Source organism: Trachypithecus francoisi, unplaced genomic scaffold, assembly GCF_009764315.1.
Source record: "Trachypithecus francoisi isolate TF-2019V2 unplaced genomic scaffold, Tfra_2.0 Lachesis_group2, whole genome shotgun sequence".
Classification (NCBI taxonomy): domain Eukaryota; kingdom Metazoa; phylum Chordata; class Mammalia; order Primates; family Cercopithecidae; genus Trachypithecus; species Trachypithecus francoisi.
In genome coordinates, this window is record NW_022681465.1 from 137,504,610 (window position 1) to 137,530,455 (window position 25,846).

General features: G+C 46.6%; 1 protein-coding gene across 4 annotated transcripts in view; it reads left to right on the forward strand.

Annotated features, from left to right (window-relative positions):
- The first annotated feature begins 6,173 nt into the window (after positions 1–6,173).
- The window catches only part of AFAP1L1 (actin filament associated protein 1 like 1), a 68,911-nt gene continuing 49,238 nt past the window's right edge, over positions 6,174–25,846 (forward strand). Inside the window, exon 1 of one of the 4 annotated variants that reach the window (XM_033180524.1) lies at positions 6,174–6,299. In XM_033180524.1, the coding sequence (XP_033036415.1) occupies positions 6,275–6,299 (25 nt within the window). In that variant the 5' untranslated portion in view covers positions 6,174–6,274. Of the gene's footprint in view, positions 6,300–6,560; positions 6,734–25,846 lie in introns of those variants that run through there. The other 3 variants (XM_033180521.1, XM_033180525.1, XM_033180522.1) reach the window with 3 other exon arrangements.

Sequence of the window (25,846 nt, forward strand, 5' to 3'; positions counted from 1 at the left end):
GTGTGGCAGAGCCTGCACTTGATCTCAGAGATGGCTTACCCAAAGCCCGTGCACTTCGCTGTATCATACAAAATCTCCTCCCTGAATAGAGTGCCAGCTGGCATTTGAAGAAAACGTACCATGTGCTAGCATGGCACCAACCACTCCACACTCTACCTACACAGTTACAATGAAGCATCACAACTGCTGTTTGGGGAAGATGTTTGTAGCCCCAATTTTTAGATGAGGAATCTGAAGTTCAGAGAGGGTGAAGATCGTGCCTTGGCTGTGCAGGGGCGGGACTGGGTAACACTCAGATCCACCTTGTCCTGAAGTCATGCTCTTCACCATTGCGTCCCACACACTGAACAGAGTGGCTCAGGTGACCTCATATCAGGGCATCACTGCTCCAGGTAAGATTTCTTCCCTTCTTTCAGCCTCAGTTTCCCCAACTGACAAATGAAGGGACCAGACAGGCTAATGTCTCAGGCTTTTGGGGGGCTCTAAAGCTTTTCTAGCTCCAGGTTATAAAATCCACTTTGGACCTTTGCAACCTGGCACTAGCCTGCAGCCACAGATGAAGCTAGGGGCGTGCAGCCCAGATCTTGAGAAGAGAGTTAGTCCACGCTGCAGTGTTAGGAGCTGCACACCCTCCTCAGGCCTCAGCGTGGAGGCCTCCACGGCTGGACAGACCCTCCAGATGTCTTCATGGGTCCATAATTTCCCTCAAGTTTGGCTGGGCGCAGTGGCTCAAGCCTGTAATCCCAGCACTTTGGGAGGCCGAGACGGGTGGATCACGAGGTCAGGAGATCGAGACCATCCTGGTCTACACGGTGAAACCCCGTCTCTACTAAAAAATACAAAAAACTAGCCGGGCGAGATGGCGGGCACCTGTAGTCCCAGCTACTTGGGAGGCTGAGGCAGGAGAATGGCGTAAACCCGGGAGGCGGAGCTTGCAGTGAGCCGAGATCGCGCCACTGCACTCCAGCCTGGGCGACAGAGCGAGACTCCGTCTCAAAAAAAAAAAAAAAATTTCCCTCAAGTTTCCACATTGGGGGAGGGGAGCTATAGACCAGATTAAGTCCACAGGGGTGTTTTAGTTGGCTTTTGCAATGTTTTAAAACAATTGGAATTCATTACCAACACTTTTAAATCAAAAGAGATTTCTCACTAAAATCTAGATTTCTGGGTTCTGCCGAAAAAGCTGAAGATTGGCCACTCCAGTTCCGAGCTGACTGGTGACTGGCCCCTCAGACAGAGCAAGAGGGCTCTGCTTTGCTGTGGCCCCTCCACTTCCATGGCCTGCTTCCTGCACACCCTTCCTTGTCCAGCCCTGTAGGTACTTCAGGGCACAAGCCTCGCTTAAGAAGCCTAAGATCTTGCTTAAGGAGAAGAATCCAAAGGGAGGGAGTAAGCCTCATGCAGCATTTCGGCCTAAAAACAAAAGCTCCTTTTCCTTCGTACACAACCACTGGGCTTGGCTTTAGCAACTGTGGAAGCTGAGCCCTGTTGCCTCCATGCAGGTAGGAGCCCCATGCCCTGGAGCAGAAACCCGAAGGTGCATGGGAAGAAGAAGTTTTCATCCATCCATGAAACTCTTTCTCTTTCTCCCAGAAACAGCCACTGAGATCTCTATCTGCTATCCGGGGCCCAGGGTGGACCAGCAGACGTGTGTCATTTCCCTGAATAGGGGCTATAATGGCAACATTGTGCTAAGTGGAACAAGAGACGTTTTCATCGCAGCCAGCATCAGGCAGATACCCGATCAGAGGGCTCTGGGGATCACCCCACACACAAAGGAGCATGGGAGAGGGGTCCTGAGCCAAGGAGAAGCCGCACATCCACAGCGGCACACAGGGGCTGGGCAGCACAGCGGCATGTCTCCAGAATGCCTGGTCACAAGTTCATTTCCTGCTGCAAATAAATAAGCAAATACGACAATCCCAGAAGACAAATGGGACTGCCAGGACACATGCATTAATAGAAGCCAATACTGGCAGGCCTCACACACCCTTGAGTATGTTTTCACTGACTCATAATAACAAATATTTATTACCATTTACTAGACGTTGGGCGCTGTGCTAGGTTCTAAGGATCTAGCAATGAGTAAGACCCAGCGCCCACTCTCAAAGCATTTGCAGTCTGGCGGGGGACAGGGAAGCGTAGGGAAAGAAGCACATAAGAAATTATATACTATTGACCCAATGGAAGAAGTGAGATTCACACAGCAATGAAGTTGACTCAGGAACCCAGATCTGAGCACCCATCTGTTGTTTTTCTTACTCTTCCTGAAGTCTCCTGAGATCACTGCAGGCTCAGTGAAGAAGGCACCCCAAACACCATAATAAGAAATCTGGGCCGGGCGCGGTGGCTCAAGCTGGTAATCCCAGCACTTTGGGAGGCTGAGACGGGCGGATCATGAGGTCAGGAGATCGAGACCATCCTGGCCAACATGGTGAAACCCCGTCTCTACTAAAAAAATACAAAAAACTAGCCGGGCGTGGTGGCAGGCGCCTGTAGTCCCAGCTACTAGGGAGCCTGAGGCAGGAGAATGGCATAAACCCGGGAGGCGGAGCTTGCAATGAGCTGAGATCCGGCCACTGCACTCCAGCCTGGGCGACAGAGCAAGACTCCGTCTCAAAAAAAAAAAAAAATCTGGACTCTCCACTGAGGGCCAAGGGGAGCCATCACCTATTTTTAAGGGGGAAGTTGCATGGTCTGATTGGGATCATGGAATGGTCACTCTGTTGGCCATGGTGGTAGCAGTCCCTAGAGGTAAGGTGACAGGTTAGGAGGCTAGAGTATGTTTCTCTCCCTGAAACAAATAGTCCTGAGCCTCCAAATTTTTCTTTCCCAGGGTTTCCCAGTTCCAACTGATAAGCTAAGAATGAGACTAGGGAGTATCATTTGTTTTCACAAGACCGGGAGCAGGAGGGAGTTGAAAGCTTTCTTCCTGGTATTGTTCACTAGGGCCAAATTTGATATCTTCTTACAGAGTTGGAGCTCCCCATATAGAATTCTTTAGACAAGAACCAGGCAAACCTGGAAAACTTGGAAGTGAGCAAAGTAGGTAGTGAAAGGGAAGATATGAGCCAGATTCTAAAAATCCTTGCCAGAGAGTTGCACTCAAAATGAAATGGAAAGGAGAAGGGAAAAGCAGGTACCAACAACCTCCATTCTCATCCTTGCCCTGATGCTTGCCCCCCAATAACCCACGATCCAGCCAATCTGAACTGCTTCACAGACATGTCCTGCTACCTTGGAGCTCAATGTCTTTGCTCGCACTGCTCTTTGCCCATAACATTATCTCCTCATTACACATTCTCAGTTGCCCCCCTTTCAAATGTCTGTCATCCATTACAGCCTCTATGATTAGTAAAAAAGTCTTGCTTTGTCTGATGGACTCCAAGACCACTTTATTTCTCCTCTGGTACTTTTCATACAGTAATTTTTGTTATATTATTTTATACATATCTATCTCCTCTACTAGATTGTATATTCCCTAAGAGCGGGAATCATTCCTACTTAGCATTTCTTCTCTCAATAGAAACTTGCACAGAGTGCAATCGATATTGCCTAAGTGAATTTATGGACAGTGTGGATTGTTAGTTTTTATAAGGAATAAAGAACTCACTAAAGGAAACTTACAGAAAAAAAAAAATAGTTATTCCTTGTCCAAACCCACAAATAACTTTCTCATCCATCTCAGTTACTCTGACAGCAACCAAGCTGTAGACAACTTAGTCAACATTGCCATCTAGTGGATATTATGGGTAATTATTTAAACCAGAACCCCTATACCTTCCCAGAAACATTGTTTTTGTTGATTCTCAGAACTGTGCACAGACTGTGTTCTCCCATTTCTATATCCTTCCCAGACCACAGCTCAGTTAATTCCACTCCATAAATTATTCCATGGACACTTATACATTTTCCTTAGCCTTTTTTACTTTTTTGTTCCAATTCTCTGAATATACCTCCAAAGTCCTTGAAAGTTTCTGAAAGTTCTCTAAAAGTCTCTACAGGGTGGGCGTGGTGACTCATGCCTATAATCCTAGCACTTTAGGAAGCCCAGGCGGGAGGAGTGCTTGATCTCAGAAGTTCGAGACCAGCTTGGGCAACATTGTGAAACCTCATCTCTATCTTAAATATTTTTATAAACATTATAAAAATAAAAATCTCTATAAAAGCCTCCATCTGTTTTTGCAATAGTAACATTTCATACTGTTTCTCTAAATTATTTCAAATGAAATTTTATGTTTTTAGAAGAATTAGTGAGCTAGCCTGAGAACTTAAATACAATTTATGGCCTTGTTTCCAAGTGTTTCAGAGTTCAAACAATAAACTTTTAAAACTTAATCCACTGGTAAATTGTTGGTTGGCTGCTTTAGAATTTAAACTGACCTTTTCAAATTGGAAAAGGGGACAGCAACAAAGAGGAACTCAGAATATAATAATGGCTCATATTTGATAGCTGTTTGTGGTTTGTAAAGTGGGTTTGTATCATTTCATTTGCCCTACCAACAGTCCTGTGAGGACTTACAGTATGAGGCTTCCCATAGCACAGATGAGCAAGAAAACCTCACTGATGAAAAGTTATTATACAATGTAGTATTTAGATTGGTGCAAAAGTAATAGCGTTTTTTGCCATTACTTTCAATGGCAAAAACCACTATTACTTTTGCATCAAACTAACAGAACGAGAGCCATGCACAAGTTTTCATACATTGTTCACGACATCATGTTTGGTCTGAGTGCTCGTACATATACACACTAAATAAATTATTGATGCAATATTTGAAAACAATGTTGATTTTAATTTGCCCATAAAAGCAATAGAGAAAATATTCCCGGCCAGGCGCGGTGGCTCGTGCCTGTAAACTCAGCACTTTGGGAGGCCGAGGCAGGTAGATCACCTGAGGTCAGAAGTTCGAAACCAGCCTGGCCAACAAGGTGAAACCCCGTCTCTACTAAAAATACAAAAATTTGCAGGGCATGGTGGTGGGCGCCTGTAATCCCAGCTTCTCAGGAGGCTGAGGCAGGAGAATTGCTTGAACCTGGGAGGTGGAGGTTGCAGTGAGCCGATATCGCGCCACTGCACTCCAGCCTCGGCAACAAAGCAAGACTTTTCAAGAAAAACAAAAGAAGCGGTGGCTCAAGCCTGTAATCCCAGCACTTTGGGAGGCCGAGACGGGCGGATCACGAGGTCAGGAGATCGAGACCATCCTGGCTAACACGGTGAAACCCCGTCTCTACTAAAAATACAAAAAAAAAAAAAAATAGCCGGGCGAGGTGGCGGGCGCCTGTAGTCCCAGCTACTCCGGAGGCTGAGACAGGAGAATGGCGTGAACCCGGGAGGCGGAGCTTGCAGTGAGCTGAGATCCGGCCACTGCACTCCAGCCTGGGTGGCAGAGCAAGACTCCGTCTCAAAAAAACAAAAAAAAAAAAAAAACAAAAGAAGAAGAAAAGAAAAGAAAGAAAATATTCCCAGTCCAGGAAAATATAGGCTGGTCTTTCCCAGGCCTTTTCTTGACTCCATACCTTTGTGGTGGGTGTTCCCCGTTCCAGAATGTTCTAAGTAGGGAACGGTGGCCAGCTCAAAGCTGAAAACCATGGCCTGGCCAATGGTGGGAGGAGCGGTGTCTAAGATAACAATTGGTCCTGGACTTTATGAAGGGTCTTAAAGTCAGACATTTGATATTGTCTATAAATGAATGAGACCTATTTTCACAAGATATACTAATAAGGTGAAGAAGTTGACATTCTTCATACAGCTTTAAACTTAGATCCCATTACTGTTCCACACTGGTCATAGCAATATTTTCTACAATCTTGCGAAAAGTACACTTACATTGCACTGTATTTTGTATGCTAAAAGTATTCATTTCCACATTTTTATCACTGTTTTGCATGTTTTCACGTGTTATTCATTTTTCTATTCTTTTTCTGAATTCTCCCAGATCCTCGTATGTTTTCACGTTTTAGTACACAAGGAACCTCAAAAGTTGAAAGTGTCCCAAGCCCTTGCTCACCTTTCAGCAAGCCTCTCTTTCTCCCTTTCCTAGACGCTTTTCTTTCTGAAGATCTGTGTTACTATTTAACTCCTCTTTCTCAACACCACTGACATTGCACCCGCATCGCCGCGGGCCCACTGTCTGGCTTAGAAGGTGCTCCAGAAAGACCCGCGGCGAATGGAGAAGACAAGCCCAAAGCCTGGAAATGGGTGGCGGCTGCAGGGAAGGGGGTTTTGATTCCATAGGATAAAAAAGGACTCCAACGGTCACCGCATTCAGGAATGGAACGGGCTGAGGGGAGTGGTGGTAAGACCCCATCGCTAGCGGAGTGCAAGCAAAGCCGCACATAGCCTGGGTTCGGGCTGGGGCGAGCCGCGCGGGCGCGGGAACGAACGCGTGCGGACTGGGAAGCAGGTCCTCCAAGCCCAAGCGGGAGCGCCGCGGAGGGCGAGCTGGCGGCAGGGCGCGGCGCGGGCGTGTGCGGCACCACGGGACAGCGGCCGGCGGCCCAGGGGGCGAGGCGTGCTTGGGTCTATTCCGGGAGCGGCGCTGAGGGGCGGGCGCGGGCGGGGCGGGGGCGGCCGGCGAGCATCCTGTCTGGGGGAGGGGACCGCGGAGAGCGCTGGCCGCTGGGCGGGCCTGAGAGCTCAGCGCGCCCGCCGCCACCGACCGCGCCGGAGCCCCCGCGCCCTGCGGCCCGCTCCCCGGGGACCAGGCCGGCGCCATGGACCGAGGCCGGGGTAAGAGGGGCCGCGACGCCCGCACTTGTTGCTGCGCCGGGCGAGAAAGGGAGACCGGGCGATCTGAAGCCGGAGAGGAGGAGGGAGAGAGGCGGGCGGTGGGGCGGGGGCTGAGGAACGCTCGGAGGGAACTGGGAGACGCGGCGCTGGTGCACAGGTGCCTCCTGCTGCCGGGACAACCCGGTGCGTGTCAATGCCTGTGTCCTGGTGTCAATGCCTGTGTCCTGGGGCCAACTCGCCTCTCGCTTGTGAAATCAGTTTTCATAGGCTAAGGATTTGTAACTTCATAAAAGATCCCCCTCTAGATTCCGGAGGACAGCGAGCTCCTCCGACCCCATTCCACTCTAAAGGGGAAAACAAGGTTTCCAAGTTCAACTCCCGAAACACCCGCCGTGGGCAGTCCCTGGGGAGAAGCCACAGGGGACCTAAGTTTGCAGCTGCCTAGGGCATTGGGAGAAGGAGGAGCGCCGGGAGCAGGCGCGCCTGTGCATGTGTGCGCGAGGGAGGGAGGAGGCGGGGGTGGTTCTATCCCGGACCAGCTGTGCCCTCCGCCCAGGCCCTCCTCTCTGGACCAGCGACAAAGTTGGACTAGATGGTCTCCACCTTGCTGACTGTTTTCCAGTGTATCTGGTAGACGTTTCACAGAAATGGAGGGGACTTACTGGAATTGAGATTGACGTGAGCCAAGAGGGTAGCATTGGTAGGGGGCTAGCGCACATCTTTTTCTTTTTGTTTTGTGTTGTTTGAGACTGAGTTTCGCTCTTGTTGCCCAGGCTGGAGTGAAGTGGCGCGATCTCGGCTTACTGCAACCTCCGCCTCCCGGGTTCGAGCAATTCTCCTACCTCAGCCTCCCGAGTAGCTGGGATTACAGGCATGCGCCACCACACCCTGCCAATTTTTGTATTTTTAGTAGAGACCGGGTTTCACCATGTTGGCCAGGCTGGTCTCGAACTCCTGACCTCAGGTGATCCGCCGGCCTCGGCCTCTCAGAGTGCAGGGATTACGGGCGTGAGCCACCGCGGCCGGCAGCGCACATTTTAAGTAAAGTCTAGACATGGCCTTTGGCAATGGCCAAATTGGCATGTGTGTGTCTGTAAAGAAGTGGCCTGCGGACATGTGAACAGTGTCAAAGACTGGGAATCAGAACCCCAGGGTTTCAGTCTGCACCTCTGGAATCCAAAGAGATCACAGGTATGAAGGCACTAGATAAACTAGTGAGTGCTGTGCCAACAGGCGAAGCGTTGTTGTTATTATTAATAATGGAAAATTCCTTCCCCTCCCCACGATAATCCCACACCTCTCCCCCATCTGCCTGTTTGCTGTGCTGAGCCCCCCAAGGGAGAAAGAAAAGGAAAGAACAGGGGCATGGGAGCAATTAGGAGGCACTGGGGCAGGGATGAGCCGGGAGCAGGTGTGGGGTAACCTTCCTTACTGTTACACGGAAAGTCAGGCTTGGCGAGCTCAGAGGGCCAGAGGGGACTCCTGGCTTCCAGTTCAACTTCACCTGCCCCTCCCCAACACAAAATACTGCATTAACCTTCTCCTTCAGGGACTGGGAAGGGCAAGCAGGAAAGAGAGGGGGCTTCTGTATTTGGTCCTTTAGCAACTGAGGCCTAGATTTGTAAAGCAGTTCTCACCTGTTAACTGATTTCTAGGCAAGTGTGCAGAGTGTACATCAGGGAGGAAAAACAGAGAGAAGAGGCACCTCTCACACCCCTCAGTCCTGCCGTTCCCACCTCCCACATCATAGGTCTAAAGCAAATACCACCATCCCTCCTCCCCTTCACACTCCTACCCGCCCCCCACCTCCCCCACCTCTCCACCACTCCCCTCCCCACCAGTTTTTAAATACCACCCTGTCTGATCTCCAGTACAAAAATCCATACCTAGGCCTACCCAGGCTTGTGGAAAGTGCACTGTGTCATCCTAAGACAGTGACAATAGTTCACTTCACTTTAAATGCTTGGTAACCAACACCTCCATGTCAGAAGGCTGCCTCCAGAGCAGTCTTCCTAGGAAGTCAGACTTCCCGGGAATCCCTTGGTGCTGAGAGCCTAGGAGGGCTCTGACCGGCTCTCTTCCTGCAGGCTTTTCTAACCTACTATCTTCCTTCACACCTCTTGTCACAACTTTATGACGTAGTTATCATCGTAGTTAGTGTCGGCCTCCCTACGCGGAAGTAAGCTCCAGGAAGGCAAGGAGTGGATCTATTATGATCAATCTGCTGACACCGCACACTGAGGAGCTCCAGCAGTTGTTTAATTAGTAAACTACAACACACTTTATAGTGCACCTCAAACTGATTACTTGTACAGCAATACTTAGTAGTATTCTCTTTTTAAAAATCAACATTGCTGTACAAGTATACTCAGATCAGTTCTTGGTGACCTACAAAGGCCATCTCAAGTAAAGTGGTCTTGTGGCTGGGCACACGAGATCAGTTTAACTGACTGGATCCTCAGTTCTCTACTCTGATAAATAATTGCAAACACAACTGTGTTATGAATCAGAATGCAAAATCTGCATGCATTTTTAAGATAAAACGTGAGACTTCAACAAGTATTCCAGGCTGGGCGCGGTGGCTCACGCCTGTAATCCCAACACTTTGGGAGGCCAAGGTGGGCGGATCACTTGAGGTCAGAAGTTCGAAACCAGCCTGCCCAACATGGTGAAACCCAACATCTACTAAAAATACAAAAATTAGCCGGGCGTGGTGGCGGGCGCCTGTAATCCCAGCTACTCGGTAGGCTGAGACAGGAGAATCGCTTGAACCTGGGAGGTGGAGGTTGCAGTGAGCCGAGATCGAGCCATTGCACTCCAGCCTGGGCGAGAGAGAGAGATTCCGTCTCAACAACAAAAAAAAAAGTATTCTAGGAGACCTTTCTTGTACTCTGTTCCCAGGTAGGTGTGCACTCTCTTCTGTCATCAGGGAAGGCTTAAGAAGCACAGGTCTCATTTCAGCCTCCTGCCTACCATGTGTCATGCCTAGCTGACTGGGACTGTCATGCCCAGCTGACTGGGGAGGAAACCACGCATCAGTATTCACGATAATAACTGAAATCATCAAACTCTTGACATGTGCCAGGCACTGTCCTCAGCTTCTTATGTGGCTCCTCTCAGAACAACCCATAGGATGGGGCCTATGAGCTGGGACTATCATGAATCATACCTCAGAGGAAAGCAGGCTCAACTGGGGTATTAGCCAGCGAGAGCCGCAATAACAGAATACACAGACTGGGTGGCTGCAACAACAGAAATTAATTTTCTCACAGTTCTGGATGGTGGAAATCTAAGATCAAGGTGCAGTCAGGGTTAGTGTCAGGTGGGACCTCTCTTCTTGGCTTGTAGGGACACTTTTTGCCTTGTCCTTTCATGGCTTCTTCTCTGTGCATCCAGAGAAAGATCTCTCGTGTCTCTTCTTATTATAAGGACACCAGTCCTATTGGATTAGAGCTCCACCCTTACAACCTCGTTCAACCTTAATTACCTCCATAAAGACCCTGTCTCCAAATACAGTCACACTTGGGGTTAGGGCTTCAACATATGCGTTTGGGAGGGACACAATTCAGTCCATAACAATAAGCTTAGGTCACTGACATTAATTTGCTCAATCATTCATTCCTCGTGTGAGACACAGAGCTGGGGTTCAAACCCAGCTGTCTCCATATCAAAGTCCTGATCTTAAGCTTGCTGCTGACTGCCTCTTTGGTGGCAGGTGACCTGCCCAAGCCTTAGAGCAGAACCTAGATGCCAAATCTTCCTGCTTCAGGCCCCAGATATCTCCATGGCACTTAAGCTGCACTATTCAGATATTTCATAGCAATTGCTGCTAATATACTGGGCATAAAAAGCTCAGCATCAAAGTCAAGTGACTTGAGAATGGAAACAAACTTGGAAGGTAGAATTTCTCTTCTAACAGGATATGTGTCTTCCCATGGGGGGAGAAAAGGATTCATATAACACAGTAACAGATATAGAAACCACTTAGATAATAATGGCAATCCTTCCAGAGGGTTTCCTGATTCACAAATACTATATGAAGAGAATCAACCATCAGGCAAAGCCAATGTCTATGGACACCACCTTCTACAGGACAAGTTAATTAACTCTCTGTCCCTATCATCTCCCACATCATACATGTAAAGCAAATAGTGCCACCTGCAGATGAGGATAAATTATGGATACCAATAACACCTATTTCTTGGATTTGTTAGATTTGTTATAAATAACCTACAAATAATACCTTTCATAGGGGATCTACTCAATAAATCCTGGCTATTGTAATAATTACAATTTTTTTTTACCACACTCATCATTAATAAGACTGCTTTATAGAACTTCACTTTCTTCTTCCATAAGCTACTGCAACTCTCTTGTTGCTTTTTGAGTCCCTGCTCTGTTTTAAGTACTGAGTTAGACAGTGTTGTGTACAACTCAAAGACAGGGAACAGGTTATAATCTTGTTTGTATCACAGTGATCCCTTATGGTACTTGTCTCTTGGAAATCCACTTATGACCTTCAATAACTGGACCACTGTCCAAACGACATTTCTGAGAGACTGAAATGTTCATTTTCTGTTATATATTCTCTGTATTCAAGCCTACTGACTGTGGCTATGTCATCACAGTTTCGCTTTTGCGAACTTTTCATTCTTCTTGAACCATCATCTCTTTAAGGCTATGGTCTGAATTTTTTCTGATTTTTAAAAATTTGCCTTCTTAATGTCCAGCATTATGTCTGATCTCCCAGGTTCATGTGGAGTGATTGATTTCCCCCAAGGTTCCTTTCCTTTCCCCTTCACAACTGGTTCTTTTTCAACTACTACAGTTCAACTACTCCTTCCTTTCCTGGGCAGACTTCTCAAATAAATGGTCAGCAACTCCTCCTGCACACTCCTTTCACCTCCTGCAGCCTCGTTTCCAATCACACCCTCCACTGAGAGCCCTCTCTGAAGGATCACAAATGGCTTCCACTTCCATTGGACCAAGACAGGAGTTGCTTTTGCTGCATTCTGTGTTCTTGGGGAGATCATGTTGTTTACTGGGCAACTCAATAAACGATCTGATGTTCTTCTTTTCATGGAATGACATTTTCATTGCTCAACAGGTGATCTAAGAATCCATTCTGTCTGTGTCTTGCCTCCATTGAACCAGCTTTTGAGATCTGAATTAGGAAGGCCATGTCTTCCCTACAGTGACCAAGCAGCCTGTAGCTAATCCGTATGATGAGCTCCCCCTGCAGTGACTCAAGACCCAACTTCTGTCCCCAAGGCTGTGAATTTCCATGCAGACATACCTCTTCCCTGACATCCAAGTTCATTTCCTACTCCTTCTATGGTAATGGTCTTTTGAAAGGAACCCTTATCCATATTTGAATCATCTTTTTGATCCAAACGTATTTCATGAGGTCATCTTTGTCAGTGTTGGGACTCAGTGGAACTAAGTGGTTCAGAGAATGGACAAACTTGGGTTTGAGTTTTAACTGCAACTTTTTGTATGACCTTGGGCAAGTCACTTTCTCTGACCCTTCAGTGTCTTCATTTGGAATGTCATGGGAAAAGTAATACATGTAGTCTAGCACTCAGAATTTAACCACACTCTGCAATGGGTGTAAGTAGTCATACGGGGCCATATGACTTAACTCTGTTCCCTGTGGAGGCTTCTCGTGGTCACTGGGCACTGCTTCCATTTCTTTGTCTCCTGCAGAAGCTGTTTGGCTTCTCCACTTTTGTCAAAGTTTTGCCAGCCTCTCCCTCAAATATCAGTTTCAAACTCCCATTTTCACATGAGTGAGCATCCTGCCAAGTAAGTTCCTCCCTCCCACCCTCTGCCAAGAACATATCGTTACTCCATTCTCATCTTTGGTCCAGAAAAACAATCCTGGTTTTAGATACCATCACCTTCTCATACCCTTCTTAATCTTCAAGAAAACCTCAGAACCAAACAAAAAAGTGAACCCATCTGTGTGCAACACCCCCCACCAAACCCCAGCATTTTCCTCCTTCCTTTCCTGGCCAAACTTCTCAAACAAATGGTCAGCAACTTCTCCCGCACACTCCTTTCACCTCCTGCAGCCTCATTTCCAATCACACACTCCACTGAGAGCCCTCTCTGAAGTATCACAAATGGCTTCCACTTCCATTGGACCAAAGTCTAGCCTTGCACCTCCATGGAATCCCATCTCCTGGCCTCTAGCTCTGTTGAGCCTCTCCTCCTTTCTGATGTATTCTCCCAATTTGCAGATGGGAAAATCACGGATTTGGGAATAAGTCTAGGTTAAATGACCACTGCCTCATCCCTCCAGGAAGCCTTTTCTGCCTTCTCCCTGCCCCATCCCACTGTTATAGGTGCTGATAGCCTCTGGGTCTCTCCCACCCTAAGACAAGTTACCCAACCAAGTTGTTTCCTCAGTCTGTAAAGCGAGAAGAATGAAACCCATAGTTGGGAGACTGAAATGCAGTCATATTTGCCCAGCTCCCAGTGCCTGGCCCATAGTAGGTGCTCATTAATTGTTATTTCCCATCTTCTCCCACTTGCTCTATCTTCCCTGTTGCTCTCTTATCTTCTTGCTCTATCTTCTTTAATGGCTCTTGCCCCTCTCTCCCCTGATCTCCTGACCACCTCAGCCCTCTCGCTATACTCACTCCTGTGAAGAACCAAACCCTTTTATGTGAGTAACTCTCAGATGTCCATCACCAGCCACAATTTGGCCTCCAGTCCCTCATGAACTGCTGCCTATAGTATATTTCCAATCCAAGGTCAACTCCGCCTTTGGGTGACCCAGTTTTGAATTCATCTTATTCACCACCAAATCAGATGACCCTTCCTGTTTCTCTTTTTATGCTAACAACTCAACCACATAAGAAGTTATTGAAGGAAATGGGGAGGTTTGTGAACAAGACTAAAGTTGAAGGGGGGACATGAATCAGTTCTTAAATTCATTGTCCTGTAGAAGAGGTAATAGAAAGTTTCTCCAGAAGGAGATTAAACAGAGGCCAGTTTGAACTCAATCTAAAAGAAGCATACGAATGAAAAGAACTGTTTAATGGTAGAATACAAGTTGCCTAGGGACATAATGAGTCAAAGTTTGAGTGGCCACTGATCAGGGAAGCCACAGAATGGCTTAATATGTAGCTTAAGGACTACTCTCACGTAAAATTCAAGAAGCTTTCACAGTTTGACCCTTTTGTGCACTGCAGAGAATAGGACTTCTAGAAGTGTATATTTCAACCTAAAGCATTCTTTTTTTATTTAAATGTACAGTATATTATAGCTTTTTTTTTTTTTTTTTGAGACAGAGTCTTGCTCAGTCGCCCAGTCTGGAGTGCAGTGGCGCGATCTTGGCTCACTGCAAGCTCCGCCTCCCGGGTTCCCACCATTCTCCTGCCTCAGCCTCCCAAGTAGCTGGGACTACAGACGCCCGCCGCCACGCCCGGCTAATTTTTTGCATTTTTAGTAGAGATGGGGTTTCACCGTGTTAGCCAGGATGGTCTCGATCTCCTGACCTCATAATCCACCCGCCTCGGCCTCCCAAAGTGCTGGGATTACAGGCGTGAGCCACCGTGCCCGGCCTATTATAGCTTTTAATAGGACTTATGAATTATCTATGCTTAAGGATGGAATTTGGGGAGACTGCCTGATGCAATTAAGGACAGTTATTTACAGCTATTGGTCTGATCATGCCTAAACCCTTCAGTGGTTTCTCACTATTTGTAAAACATCAGCTACTGTCCTTGTGGTGCCTCAGGCCTGCCCTGTCTGCTCTCCGCCCACTTTGCCAGCTCGCTTTGGTCCCCCCCTACCTCTTGCCCTGGGCTCTCCTCACACTGGCCCTACTCCTTGCAGCTTTGAATATTTTATGCCTTCACCTGGTTCACCCTTGCTCTTCCTTAGCTCACTGCTCAAATATGACTTCCTCAGGGCAATGTTTCCTAATCTCCCAAGGTACATACCTGTTTTAGATGTTCAGAGCACCCTGCACTTCTCATGAATTGACATTTTCACAATCACAGTTCACTGTGGGCTTGAATTAGCTGTTCATATGAGCTCTGTTGGGGCAGGGCTCTTCTCTCCTTGCTCTCTGCCCTTTCCCCAGGACCTAGTGTATTGCTTGATGCATAGTAGGTGCTCAGTAAATGTCTGTTGAGATGATGAATAAGTGAAAGTGAGAGTACAAAATTCACGGAGTAGAAATTGGATATGGCCACTTTCAACTCCAGGATTCTCCACGTCAGTGATTCTCACTTTAGGGACAGAAATGTAGACTTCATCATTATCCATCATTTCCTTTGCCTTCGTCCTTTATACAATCAAATCCCAAATCCTGTTGACTATTATTGGGAAATATATCTTGGATGGCTTCTGTATCCTGTTGCCTCGGATAGGAGCTTCCTGTTTCTGCTCTTGCCTTCTCCGGCCTGCCTTAAGGACCACTCCCTATTTATCTAAAGCAGTGGTTCTCAAAACCAGCTGGGCTGAGAATCACCCCCATGGAGCCTACTGAAAATACACCCACAAAGATTTGATCAGTGGGTCAGAGGTTTAGGAATCTGCTTTTTTTTTTTCTTTTTTTGCAAATCCCCCAGGTGATTCTGATGTTCACACAAGGGTGATAATTACTGTTTTCATGCACTGCTTTTATCTTGACCCTTGACCTTGCTCAAACACCTGCTTCTAGTTCTGTCTTTCACACTTTTCAAATGAATGGGACCCTAGGGTCTGGGTCTGTTACCCAAAGCAACCTCTGAAAGCATGAAATGTCTCATTTTATCTTTAAAAAGCCATGCAAATTTTTTATTAGCATCCATAATATATCTGACCCCTTCTGTCACCCTCTCAAAATATCTTTTTACAAAATGGACCTTCAGAGATGCATTGTGTTTATCTTGGCTTCTCCTTCCCCTCCCCTCTCCTGCCCTCCACCATGGACTCCCAGGTGATATGAACTCCAGCCTCCAATAAATATCCCAGCACAGAGTGCCAGAATGGAAATGGTTCTGGACGTGGAAGCAGAACACCCACATCCAAGCCCTGGCTCAGCCGCTCACTTCCATGTTATAAGAAAATACATTTTTATAAAGTTTTTAACTTTTAGAAGCACTTTGACATTCAACAGTTATCTTCATTTCAGCTTAGCTTCAGGGACATTGCACATCATACACAGAGTGCTTTGTGCAGAGGCTGGGCAACCCCTGCCCATGTGATCATACACGCTGTCACTTAGCAGCTGTTCACAGTGTGGTGGGGGGCGGGGTTGCTATGGGCAAGAAGGAACCTGTGTAATGGGGGACTCATCAGACAGAGAGTTGACCCACTAAAGTCCATTTTTCTGGAAACCCTTCCAGTCCTGAGTTTCTCTTCTGTGGCATCTCTTGACCCTGGTGATGGCCCTGTGAAGTAGACAGCAGAGACATTCTCCCCATTGGACAGATGCAATAACTAAGGTTCAAACAGATGACTCTGCTCTTCCCCCTTCCTGAAAGATGCAGCTTAGTGTCATCTTCCTGCCACATCCATCTCTAGATCTCCCCTGACTTTGGGTTACCACCACCCACCTCAGACTGGGCTTTTAGAAGTTTTCACCACACTTGTTGAAATATCTGTTTTATGTGTGTATGAGTTCTGAGGACTAGGACTATCTTCTGTGTCATATTCCCAGTGTCTAACACACAGCAAATGCTTAATAGTTACAGTCAAGTGTATTTATTGCTGAAAGTCCACCATGACTCAATAGATACTGTCATATTCCCATTTTATACATGAAGAAACCAAGGCTTTGAATGGTCTATTTATTTATGCAACCCAACTCACCTCCATACGTGGGTTCTTTACCATTGCTCTCCATTGCTTCTCCATGAATGTTGGAGGGTTATACCCAGGTTCGCTATACGAGGGACTTGCTAGGTAAGATGGGCTAACTAGGTAAAGATTTCTAAGTGGGGACAAGGAGGGTGCCAAGAAGACGAGGAGGAAAAGGGGGTCTGAGTAATTCTAGGGAACATCCTCTATCGATGAAGGGGTATAGCCAGGCAGCCTGCATGAGGTTTTATTTCTTACCCTTCACATTCTTCCCACTGTGGCCCTTGGAGTTCTAGTATTCAGCATTCATGAAGCTCTCATTCTCCTGGAATTAACAAAGAGGCTGACCCAGGAGGGCCTAGCCGGGGTCTATCCTCCATCTAAATTCCATTTGGGGAATCCCAGCCTTGCCCCAAGTAGGGAGTGGAGGTGCAGAGCTGGTCTGGCGTGATTCTCCTCCCTGGCACAGCTGTCAGGCTGTGGCGGAGGCAGAATGTGGCACCACATTGCAGTCATACCAGTTCTAGGGAATTGACCGACAGCACTCCTCACAGGAGGCAAACTTGGGGGCTTTTTATAGCCTTCTAAGAACCTAGAGGAAAACTGATCTCCTGAGAGAGAGAAATGGAACACGTGCCTTTTCCAGGCACCATTCCCTCAACTATGTAGTCACCAGATGCCTGCAGTTCAACTTAGGGCAAGAGTCACAGCTAAGTGAGTAGCATAGTGTGGTGGAAGCAATTCGCTGCTGGGAGGTAAGGATCCTAACCCAGTTCCTTTAATTCCCCCTTGGGCTTCAGTTCCTTCACCATTAAGGTTGAAGCATTATAGTGCAGGGACCAGCAGACCTCATCCCAAGGGCAAAATCTGGCCTGCCACCTGTCTTTGTAAAGAACATTTTCTTGGAACACAGCCACACCAGTTCATTATATATTGTCTATGGCTACTTTCTCACTATAAGGACAGAGCTAGGTAGTTGAAACAGAGGCCAAAAAAGCCTAAAATATGTAGTATCTTGTCCCTTACAGAAAAAGTTGGCCGACACCTGGATTAGGCTGTAGAGAGATTGGGAGTGTCTCCCTAGAGCATTGTGGTGAGAAGGATTCTGAGGGTGTGTCCAAACCAAGGAATGAAGCACTGTCCTTAAACCATACGAGAGTGTGTATTCAAGAGTAGTGTTGGGAGGACCCCAGAATGCCATTTACCAGTGTTTTTCAAGCTACTTTTGGCCTCAGAAACCTTTTGCAAACAAAATCTGAAGCAACAGAGCTGCTATGGGTGAAGTGGGAATGAGAAGACTGAGCACAGCCCATTCCATCCCTCTTACTCCCAGGGCAGTACCTAAGGAAGCTATGCAGATCCCATAGGCTTCAGCAGAAGAGCATTAGGAAACCACTTATCTAATCCTATCTCATTCATTCTCCAACTGGGGAAACAGATACAAGGAGTAGTGGCTTGCCTACAGTCACCTGACGGGTTCCCATTTGGCTTTCCACATGTCACTAATGTGGTTACCAGGTATCAGCAGAACACAGACATATTTCTGCTGGGAAGAAAGCCTGTCCATTGGCTTTGCAGGGCCTCAGGGCTGCCATGGGTGCACGGTGACCAGGGAGTGCCCTTGCTGACCTGGAGCCCACCTGGTTCAGGGGTGGGACTTGGCCGGGACACATTGTTGATATCTACCCACGTTTCACCGTGGCCTAGTCAAAGTTTTAGAGAATTTTTTTTTTCTGACAGCACCAAAGCCAAAAGAAGAAAATAAAAATTAAATTAAACCATATATATTTTTATTTCATTGATACAAAGATATATTTTTTTTAAACTCAGAATATACCTTACAATTGACTTCTTCATGTATTTGTTTTGTTCCCTTTTTTTTCAAAAAGCTGTTGTTCAATATGAAAATATCTTCAAATCAGTGGTATCTTAGAATGGAGAAATTATGATAATTTATACTAAGACTTTCTTTTGAAGAGGGAACCAGATTTATTCATTTGTAGAATAAATATTTACTCTTCCTGCCCATTCTTGTTGGAGGGTTTGCTGAAAGCAGATCCTGCTGATGCAAAACCAAGGGGGATTTTTTTTAGCTCCACTTGGCCCAAAAAGAAAACTGATCTCCTGGAAGTGTGCCAGGAAGCCAGAGAGCCTGATGGCTTTTCGTCACTTCCAGCCAGCAACCAGGTGCAGCTCTCAGAGGTTCCAGAGAGGAAGCCCAGGTTTCTCTCCCAGTGTGGCAGAGAAAGTGAAACTTGGTCACCGATGCCTGGAACATGAGGTCATATCTAGTCAGTGTCCATCAGAGAGAATATATAAAGGACCAGAAGTTTCAAGGGACACTTCCTAGCCAGGAGTACTGCAGAGATGGCATTCCAGGTGGAGAAAATCATAGAAACAAGAGCCCAGAAGCGTACTCAGAAAGCAAAGCGGGGCAGCCTGCCAAGAGCCCAGAAGAGCAGGTGGAGGTGAAAAGGGGCCTCCATGTCCTTCCAAAGAGTAGGGCTGTATTCTCCCAGTCGCTAACTGGGTGTGTCCCTGTCCTTAGAGGTTGTGTGACTTGCAATCTGTAACTAATAATAGAGACAGGAGAGTACGAGAACTGAGGTCTCTGGCCATGGTATCAAGTTGCCTAGGGTTTGAATCCTGGCTCTACTCCTTTCGTTTAACCCCCTGAGTTTGTCTCTTCAACTAAAAATGGAGATAGCAGTCTCCTATCTACAATGAGGGATCATTGGATTCATATAGTAAAAGCACTCAGCACATAAGAAGCAGTCAACTTTTTGAAAAAAGAAAGCAAATGCCTAAAACTCAGGTTTAGAAATGACTGCCTTTCTTAATAAATTAGAAAGTTATCCAAGTTATCTGACACTTTCACTCTCGCTCCTTGCCTGCCCATCCTGCAAAGGGATGGTGTTACAGAGACATTGGGGATAAGCCACAGGGAGTGCATGGAGCACATGAGGATCTTTCATCATCTGTGTCACAAAGGAAAACTGGTGTCCTGGGCCCTGGGGAGCAGTGGATGAGTTATGAGCAGGAAGAGATTATGATGTGTTGCAATTTGGGGAAATTATTAAAGCCAGCAGTGAGCTCACATTAGAATGGAAAGGGAGAGATTGGAAAGAGGTGGCCAGTTAGGAGATACAGCAGATATCTCAAGTGAGCAGCAGACTATAAGACCAACTCACCTTGATGTTTAAAAGCAGAAATACATAAAACTTTAAACTCTTCCACTTTGAGTTAGGTTAATTATACATGATTGTTAGTTTAATGCAGAAGCAGAGAGATATTTGGGGCATTTCAAAACTCAAAACATCCATTTCCATGACTTTTGATCAATGTTTTCTTGGATCCTCAACCCCAATGATGGAGGCAGGAATCACCCCAGGGTCTCCTAGAGCCTATTCAGGGGTGGATGCCTGTGGGGAAGGTTCATGGGGGGCTGGCCCAGAACCAAATCCAGGTTTAACACTGAATAGTTTCTGCAGGTGAGAGGGAAGCAAAGGAGGGAAGACTTCCTACCTGGGCAGACAGTCAGAGTGGCCATCTGAGCTCAACTTTCAGCCTCCCACCTAGAATATCTAGTCTAGGCCCTGGTCTGGTTGATTTCCTTTCATCACTGACAACCGCAGCAACATTAGTAATCATAATGAACCCTTACAAGCATGATTCATATGTACCTGGCTTGATGCATACAGTCTTCATACATTGTCTCCCTTTCTTCTTGCCACAACCCTTTGAGGTAAGCACTCTTATTATCCCTGTCTTACATTGAGAAAACAGGCTTGGTGAAATGATGAAACCTGCCTGGGTGAGGGAAGCCAAATCCCAGGTTTGATGTTGGGCACGTCTCACCTGGGTTCACAATGCCACAGCTACCCACTGTACTGATTCCTTCCCTAGCCTTCCTGATGGGGGACTATCCCAGCTGGGCTCTATCCCTCTTGAAAGGGATACCTATCTGCCTCTCTTAGTTCAGATTGCTGGAAAGTTATTCTATATAGTAAACCTAATATTGTGGTCTTGGAACTGTCACTCCTGGTCCATTTCTGCTCCCCCAAAGCCCCAGTTCCCCAGGGAGCACATCTGCTCCACCCCTTCTCTTCTCCCACTCCCCAAGAGCCCTTCTGTTCTTGGAGACATCTGTCAAAGGCAGAATTCATGAGGCCTCCCTAGTCTGTGGTCCTTCCTGTGAATTCCAGGTTGTCGCTTAGCCCCTCCTTAGTGCACCTGCTCTGTACCCATTACTATGCTGAACACTGGGCAGATACGAAGTCAGGCATCATCTCAGTCCTCACAGTTTAGTGGAGAAGGACATCAAACAAGTCATCTACTCTGGCGCATACAACAGGGGAACCTCCCCTGTCCAGGAAGGCTGGATCAGCCTCCTGGAGGAAGTGGCTTCTAAACCAGGAGGTAGCAGTTGGAGAACAGGTTATGCAGAGGAAATACCACAAACAAACCGCACCAGGGTAGGGTCTCAGATATTGAAAATAGGTCAGAAATAGTAAAAAATAATTTTTAAACTCTATTGAATAGAACAGAGCCAACCACATACTCCTATTAGTGTAGCCTGTGGCATCTGTTGATGATTTTCTGATTTCTTGATCACACTGAGGTTTCTGCAAGCCAATTGTCCACCTAATCCTTTGCCTTTCTGACTGAGGTGCTATTCAGTCTCTTCTGAATTCCAGATGAGTTATGTTGTTTGATTGGAAGTGGGAGGTAAGAGGATGGCACATTTATATTAATCACAATTTACCAATTTACAAAACTTCAGTATACAGGGTGCTCCTGCTTCTCCCCAGCATCACCAGCCTTGAGTCTCACAAAAGGTCTGTAGAGGTAGGCAAGGCAGTTATGATCACCCCACTTTGATGTTGAGGAAATTGAGGCTCAGAGACACACAGCGACTTGCCCAAGGTCACACAACCAGTAAGTGTGGAGCTGGGGCTTGAGCCCTGAGATGCTGGCTCCAGTGCCTGTGTTTTCTCCAGAGCACCAAAACACAGTGTCCTGTGGGATGTGGAAAGTTTCCAACCCTGGCTCCTGTGGCCTCTGGCAAGTTTAACCTTGCTAGGCCTCAGTTTCCTGTCAGTAAAACTGGGATGAGAGTTCCCACCATATAGGGTTGTTGCAAAGAGCAAATGAGGTAACAGGCACTGAGTGTTAGGCACAGAGAATATTCCCACAATGGCATGTAATAGTCAAAATGAATGAACACGATAACAAGCAGCAATATGGATAAATCTTAGCAGCATAATAGTAAAGAAAAAAGTCACAAAAGGTTACCTATAGCACTATATTCTTTTTTTTTTTTTTTTTTTTTGTATTTTTAGTAGAGATGGGGTTTCACCGTGTTAGCCAGGATGGTCTCGATCTCCTGACCTCGTGGTCCGCCCATCTCGGCCTCCCAAAGTGCTGGGATTACAGGCTTGAGCCACCGCGCCCGGCCTAGCACTATATTCTTTTAATAAATTTTTAAACTAAAAATTTAAAATAATATTTTCAGGAGTACATCTGGTTGTACTAAAACTATATACAGGGGAAAGCAAGGACATGGTGAATGCAGCATTCAGGATGATAGATTGGGCAGGGGAGGCAGGAGGGCGGGATCATAAAGTTAGGTGTAAGATATTGTCAAGATCCTAGCTTTTGCTTTGAATGGTAGGTTCGTGTGTGCTTACTCCATTATCAAAAATAACTACATAAATAAATAACTAAAAATGTGGCATGCATGGGCCAATAATGAGAATATCTTATGAAGCAAGGATTCGGATTAATTTTTGTCCACCTGAGGTTTTATTTTTATTTTTTAAATTAATTAATTTATTTATTTGAGATGGAATCTCACTCTGTCGCCCAGGCTGGAGTGCAGGGGTGCAATCTTGGCTCACTGCAGCCTCTGCCTTCTGGGTTCAAGCAACTCTCTGCCTCCGCCTCCCAAGTAGCTGGAACTACAGGCATGTGGGGTTGTTTGTTTGTTTGTTTGGTATTTTTAGTACATGTTAGCTAGGCTGGTCTCAATCGCCTGACCTCAAGTGATCCGCCAACCTCAGCCTCCCAAAGTGCTGGGATTACAGGTGTGAGCCACCTCACCTGGCCATGAGGTTGTATTTTTAAAAGAAGTAAAAGTGCAAGGCACAGTACCCATCATATAGGAAGTGTTCAATACATGTTGGCTGTTATTATTATATAGGTTTATTATTATTGATTACATAACCCACATACCCCTAGTCAGAGGCTTTTCTGTCAGCCCAGAGAGATTGGTGAGATGGGTCCCCAAACTCAGACGTCTCAAAAGCAGAAATCCCCAGTCCCACTAGGCCTCAGGCCAGATATCCGATCTGGTGAATGAACAGCAATTGGGGAATGGTCAGAGGAGCTTACTACTGGCTCCAGCAAGGTCTGTAGGTAGGAGACGCCTATGAGAGGAAGGCCAGAAGGTACGCTAGTGCTGCGATTGAAAGCTTAGGCTCTGGAGTGAGATCTAGGTTTGAATCTTGGCCTGCCAGCTGCGTGCCTTTAGACAAATGACTGTGCCTCACTGAGCCTCCCTTGGCTCATGTGTAAACAGGCAAAAACAGAACCTACCTCACAGGGTAATTATGAGGAGTGAGGTAATCCATGCAAAATGCTTAGCACAACATCTGGAACATCACTTTAGCGCTTGAAAATACTACCTACTTTTACCATCAGGCATCCCAGATTACTCCCTGGGACTACGCTGCTTCCCCACGCCATTGGTGGAGGAGACGGTGCAGGACGCTGGATGCGGAAACAGCTGCCATCTTGTGTGAGGAGTGCGCGTGTGTGTCACAGTTTTCCACTTCCTCCTGGACCCATTTCCTTTGTGAGCTCAACAGGGAGGAATCCGCAGACAAAGGAACAATTCTGGGAGAGCCCAGTCCCACAGCCAAAAGCTGTTTCCTCAGAAGCGGGTGGCCTTCCCCCACTCCCTCCTGTGTGGTCTGGAAGTGGCTTGGGGAGAAGAAGCTATGGCTCCCGTGGAGGCCCAGAGCTGAGCTGAGAAACAGAGTGCCCCAAGTGACGGCCCTCCTGGTGGAGGACGGGAACCTGGGCAGAGCTGATGGGAGGAAGGCCACTGAGGATGCGGGGCTTCCCTGAGCCTGTCATCCTAGCCTGACTCCTGGGAAGAGTGGCTCCCAGAAACTCCCCATGACCACCCTGTCTTCCTGAAATAACTGTGCATCGAAGAATGGTGCTCTACCATCTCTAACAATAATCCCTACGATTTATCAGCCTTTTCCCAGTCATTCCTCATTTCCCCCTCACACAAACCTGTGCATGGGCTTTCTAAGCCCCTTCTTACAGACAAGGAAAATGATTCTCAGGGGGTTAAATAACTCACCCGAAATTACATACTGGCAAATGGGAGGAGTTAGAGCCCAAACTGAGTCCTCCAAGTCCCAAATTCTTCCCACTGTTTTTTGCCTTCTCTCTTCTTCATGAATGTTTCTGTGTTTCTATCCTGTGGCGTCAAATTTGTACTATTCTCTTCAGCATAAGAGGATATTCAGTTTCCTGCAATCGCTGTAATTAACACACACAAAAGTCTTCCAAGGTGACCTCACTACCCCTGCCCTCCCTCACACAGGGGCTATATTTAACTCTTGGAAAGCACTAAGACTGAGGCATTGGCTTTGCAGCTGGGTTTTTTTTTTTTTTCTGTCCCTTTGTCATTCTTTTCCAGCCTGCATGTACAGTGGGCTTCCCTATCCAAGCTGGGACAACAGGAAGTGTTTGTCTTAGTGATAAACAATGAGAGTCCAACCAACGCCATCTCCTTCTACATTCTGCCCACTGTTTGGCCTTCACTTGGACTCAGAGAAGTGCTTGTAAATTCAGAGGAAGGAAGGGAGATGTCCTGATGGCCCCAGCTGGGTAGATTTGCAACAACTTGGAAGAGTCTGTGGGCAGGGGAAGGACAGATTTCTCAACCCAGGAAGTGAAGGGCAGTTCTGCCAGCCTCACCTGAGGAGCTGGTGACCTCTCTGCAGAGTAAACCCAGATCTGGACACAGACAGAAGAAGCATCCTGAAGGAAAACTGGGGGAGGCATAACAACTAGATCCTCCAGTATTCTTGATCTAGCATCCTCAGTTTCCACATGTGTAAATGGGGCTAATCCACCTTATTGTAAGACTTAATTTATGGGCCAGGCACAGTGGCTCATGCCTGTAATCCCAGCACTTCGGGAGGCCAAGGCAGGCAGATCACGAGGTCAGGAGATTGAGACGATCCTGGCTAACATGATGAAACCCTGTCTCTACTAAAAATACAAAAACTTATCCAGGCGTGGTGGCACGCACCTGTAGTCCCAGCTACTTGGGAAGCTGAGGCAGGAGAATTGCTTGAACCCAGGAAGCGGAGGTTGCAGTGAGCCGAGATCAGGCCACTACACTCCAGCCTGGGCAACAGAGCCTCCGTCTCAAAAAAAATAAATAAATAAACTTAATATATGTAAATAATACATGTAAATCACTTAAAGCAGAATATGTCTTATAGTAGTAATGGAAGAGTAATGCAGATAGCTAACATTTACTGAGAGCTTACTATGTGCCAGACTCTGTTCCAGGCACATCACATGTGTCGGGGCCTGTTCCCACTGGTGAGGTAGATATGCTCACGTTACTGACGGTGTACATGAGGCACAGGTCGTTAACGTGAGTGCCCCAGAGGTACACAGTTTGGAAATTGGGGAACAGGAATTAAACTCAGGTGGTTTAGGTTGCTCAATGTCTGTTATCATTATTTCTCAATATATATGTTAGAATTAAAATCCACCAACTACAAAATGTGCATCACTAAATAAATTGGCAACTGTATTCATGTGAGGGATACAAGTTCAACAAAATAGAGCATTTGGGAGCCTAGCCAAGTGAAAAATTGGGCTTCTACTTCCTTTTAAGTACTGGGGGTACTTTTTGTTGCTTGATTTTTTTTTTTTCCAAACATCTCTTTACCATACTGAGCCACTATAAGGCCAGACATGGTTTTAAAATCACACTAACTAGCTGTTAGACTTTATCAACTCTTAAAAGAAAATAAAGTTTGCTCCAAGAATTTATTGTTCCATATATACTTAAACATTTGCCCTGTGTTTGGTGCTAGCCAAAGCTGGCAATCTTCCTGTACTCAAGGAGCTCAGGCTTAAGTTGGGGAAAGTGACCATCATCAAAAAAATACGTAAGTAAATATAAAATCTTACCATGTGAAGTGCCACAGGGAGAGATACTTGATGCTACCATGGCATAAAACGGGAGGAGTAGGTGCAATGAAGAGGACAAGG